The sequence below is a fragment of the Pocillopora damicornis genome, chromosome 10 (genome assembly GCF_964200805.1).
Source record: "Pocillopora damicornis chromosome 10, jaPocDami1.2, whole genome shotgun sequence".
Lineage (NCBI taxonomy): Eukaryota > Metazoa > Cnidaria > Anthozoa > Scleractinia > Pocilloporidae > Pocillopora > Pocillopora damicornis.
Window position 1 is genome coordinate 7,353,493 of NC_142679.1, and position 3,919 is coordinate 7,357,411.

Genomic DNA, 3,919 nt, shown 5'->3' on the forward strand with positions numbered 1-3,919 from the left:
TTTCTGAAATGGTCACGTCAACCAAAATAAAGCAGAACAAGGTTACTAGGTCTCCCTAGGATACACTTGTAGAAAAAAAGCATATTATCTAGTTACCTTCCCACCATTATTTTCCAACAATTTCCCTTGAAATGAATAGGAAAAAAGTCAAGTAACCCCCTTGACTTCATTTCTACCTTAGCCTGAGGCACACAATAAGCAATTATTGGATGAGGTTGAGCATGATATTAGGATTTATCAGTGCTGAAGTCTGAGTTATCTTCGAAAGTGGAAGGCTGAGGCAGATAACACAGACGAGGTTCAGATAATTCTTAATATTATCCTGAAACTGACTTAGATAATTGTTTCATTACACACTTGCTCTCAACCAATCAGTTTCATAGTAACTCTTATGTTGAATAATTTAGAGTACTGGTAGTCCAAAACTAGCCCCAACACCCTGGTTTGAGCTTCCAATAGTGGCACTGGTATTTCAGTGTCCTTCCCACCCCCTTCTCAACCACTCTAGACACCTTTAAGAGTCCACTTAGTAAGTCAGTTTTTTGACAACAAGCTTAATGTGTTCAGTGTTGAACATGGGGACAAGACAAAAGCAGAGAACAACAAAGCAGCTGGATTAGCATACTACTATTTCTGCGACTCTTCTTAATCACATGGGTAAGCAGTCATTTCATTTGTGACCAACGCGCAAGCCGTCGCGTAGTAAGTTTAAGCCAATCAACAAGCTTTATTAATGATTAGTTGCCAGTGCCTCTATGCTGGTCGCAATTAAATCGAAATACGGAAGTTAATCGTTGAGATAAATAAGTCAGCCGTAATGGAGGGTAGAATTCACGATCACATTCAAGGCAGAAGGTAGTGAGACGATTCGGTTCATTCGGATCGCTTCCTGATTTTGGAATAAGGCCATCTTGCACTTATTGTAGTCTCTCGATCACAAATCATGGAGGAAATGAAGTCAGGAACCGTAGAAGCAGAGCAGGAATCAGTATGGACAAATGGTGCTTTGGAGGCAGTTATGAAGATTATACTGAATGCAACAGAGACTCAGCATAATCACCGATTGTTTCTCAACTCTCTTAAACGTTACAAGACATTCGAGGAAGAATTGGAGAGCAAGAGCGGCCGAGGAGTACAACTTCTGATGTCTGGTAGTGTTGCAGAGAACTTATTTGCAATCCACTGGGTCTACAAAGATGGGAAAAGGGAGGCAAATAATGATATCGATGTCATGCTTATTGATTGCTCAATGGTCGTTGTAGAAAAAGATCCTAAGATGGATGGTGAGGACACTGAAACAAACACCGGTAAATCTGCTCAACCAGAATCTTCTCATACTTGTATAGCAGAAGATGAGAGAGAAGAGGTTGCTTACGAGGCCTCAAATGACAAATTTTGGCATACAGAAAAACATGCCCTCTTGGTTCCAAGTAACCACCCTGGTTACGTTCAACTGAGTACCGTCGATGAGAAAGAAAAAAGAACATTTTTGACCACAGAAAGCTTCAAAATGTTTTGGTCTGAGGTTGTTAACAACACTGCACTTTATTCTCTAGTCAGCGGTCCTCAGCTTCCCGCAGGTGGGGTCATTGTCAGTGGACCAGCTCTGAATAGACGGGATCGCCCTGGCGGCAGAAATAATTATCCTCACGACTATGTCCCGTGTTTGCGCTGTGAGAGATGGACAACCTTAGCAGGTGGATGGGCAGTCGACAGAACACGTGCTGTTGATTGGCCCAGCAAAGAGTTGATTTTGGAGATAATTAGCGAAGGTTGTCATGTTGTTCCAGTGTTTTGTCATGATAATACAGAGAGCAATTTGAGCCAAACTGAATGGAGACTTTCGTTTTCTAATGCTGAGAAGAAGCTTATACACTCACTAGCAACTGAACAACGACAGAGCTATATCATGGCTAAGTTAATTATGAAACAGGTCATTCAAGAAATGAAGGACAGTGTTTCAGGAACAACTGTGGAAAAAGCTCCATCATCTTATCATCTAAAGACAATTTTCTTATGGAAATGTGAAGAGAAGCCTTTGGAAAAGTGGAGACATCTTCTTGAATCAGTGGTTGATTTGTTGAAAACCCTAGTTGATCATCTGAGGTTGGGGAACATTCCACAATACTTCATCCCAGAAAACAACTTGATCGACCATATCAAGAAAACTGATCTTACTTCTGTGGCTGATGGCATCACTGCAGCTGTGAATAACCTTCCTAAAGCACTGCATAATGTTTTCCTTGTAGCATATAGCAGTCAGCTTGACTATGATGAGAGGGTTTGCCCAATCCTAAGAATTCTAGAGGGCCAATTGAAGATCTTTTGCAAGACTGGTAAAGCAGAAGCTAAGCTCTATCTATGCTGTATATTGAACTCTGTTATTGATTCCCTATCAGCAGCAACTGTTGGAACCTCAGATGAATCACAGCCTCTAAAAGACCATAGGTACCTGCTGGAGATTTATTGTTCATGTCATGGCACTGCAAAAAGTGCCTTGGAAGTACCATCTCCACCTGTGTTGGGTGCTGCAGAAGAGGAAACAACTGTCATGCTCCTATTCAAGTACTTGTTGGATCTATTACAGAACACACACATTCTGACCACCTTAAAGAGTGATGTATTTGCCTTTTTGACAAGAGTATTTACCCAAAATCTAGTTTCATTGTCAGTCAAGGAAGTGTTCACTGAGTGCTGTGAGGCATGCCTTGTATTGTATCAGACTGTTTGTGACAATCTTGGAATATCCTGTGAATCTGCTATTTCATGTCGTGAAGAGTTTGGCACACTTAATGGCATTGACTACATTTTCTTTAAACACCCTGATATGGCTAAACAGAATTTCTGTCAATTTGCTGCAAAACGGTTTAAGAAGTTTCAAGAAAATGGTGATTTAGGCAAAGTGAAGACATTAAGTTGGTAGTGGGAAAACTAGGTTAAATAATCGTATAGTCTTTAACCCTTTACTCCTAAGATCTCATTGGTAATTCTCCTTATTGTCTGCCATACAATTCATGTGATGTTAGTTTGGATAATTTGGAATTGGATCAACAAATAACCCTGTAATAGTGTAGTTTGATCGTCTGGGTTAGTGAAGTCCTGAGAAGGACTGTTGTTGGTAGTGGTGACTAACGTTTTGACAACCTGAGCAGAAGTCATCTTCAGAGTCACCTTCTCTGAAGATGACTTCTGCTCAGGTTGTTGAAATGTCAGTCACCACTGCCGACAACAGTCCTTCTTAGGACTACATTCACCTGAAGGATAAAACTACACTATTACATGTTGCCCCCGGGTTCAAACCATTTACTGAACAAATAATTCCCAAATCAACATTTTTCTTTATTCCTAGCACTTACCTGCTTGATATTGTATTGATAGCATAAGGAGAAATTCTGTCTCAGTCACTGATGGGAGTTAAAGGGTTTATGACAAAAGGTAGACTGAGAACCAGAATAAGGGGAACACAGGTTGGAAATCTTTGGAGGCATCTGCTACCCAGTTCCCTAAATCCTCACCCAATATTAAGCACCAAGACATTCCTCTCTCCACACTAATTTTTATTCCAACCGTCCTAAGTCCATATACTTTCTCACATCTCCTAGGCATCCAAAAGTTTTACAGAGTTTGCAATTCCACTACACATGATTGTTGTAGAGTGATGATGCCTCTAATCAGTGTATATATGAAAATCACTTTGGAGTGAAAGGCTCTCAAAAAAAATAATAACAAATTTGTTGTACAAACTCCTACATACTTTACATAATTATAAAGTATAACTAAGCTTAGGAATTATATTAAACATCAAAATAAATTAAACATCCATGCTAGTAATACCTCTCCTGTTAAACTCATCTTTGAAAATCCTTGCTGATTTTCCCGCCAAAATAATACTGAATACTGGCCAGCGGCCTTCTTATAC

The 3,919-nt window shown here is 39.9% G+C and overlaps 1 protein-coding gene across 1 annotated transcript; it reads left to right on the top strand.

Moving 5' to 3' along the window:
• The first annotated feature begins 507 nt into the window (after positions 1 to 507).
• LOC113673091 (uncharacterized) lies at positions 508 to 3,831 on the top strand. Its single transcript, XM_027189447.2, has one exon. The coding sequence runs from the start codon at positions 944 to 946 to the stop codon at positions 2,921 to 2,923; it is 1,980 nt and encodes a 659-aa protein (XP_027045248.2). The 5' UTR covers positions 508 to 943; the 3' UTR covers positions 2,924 to 3,831.
• Positions 3,832 to 3,919: the final 88 nt, after the last annotated feature.

Bases quoted from the DNA above. Each gene is read 5' to 3' on its own strand.
- LOC113673091 (XM_027189447.2), top strand. From the start codon at position 944: ATGGAGGAAATGAAGTCAGGAACCGTAGAAGCAGAGCAGGAATCAGTA.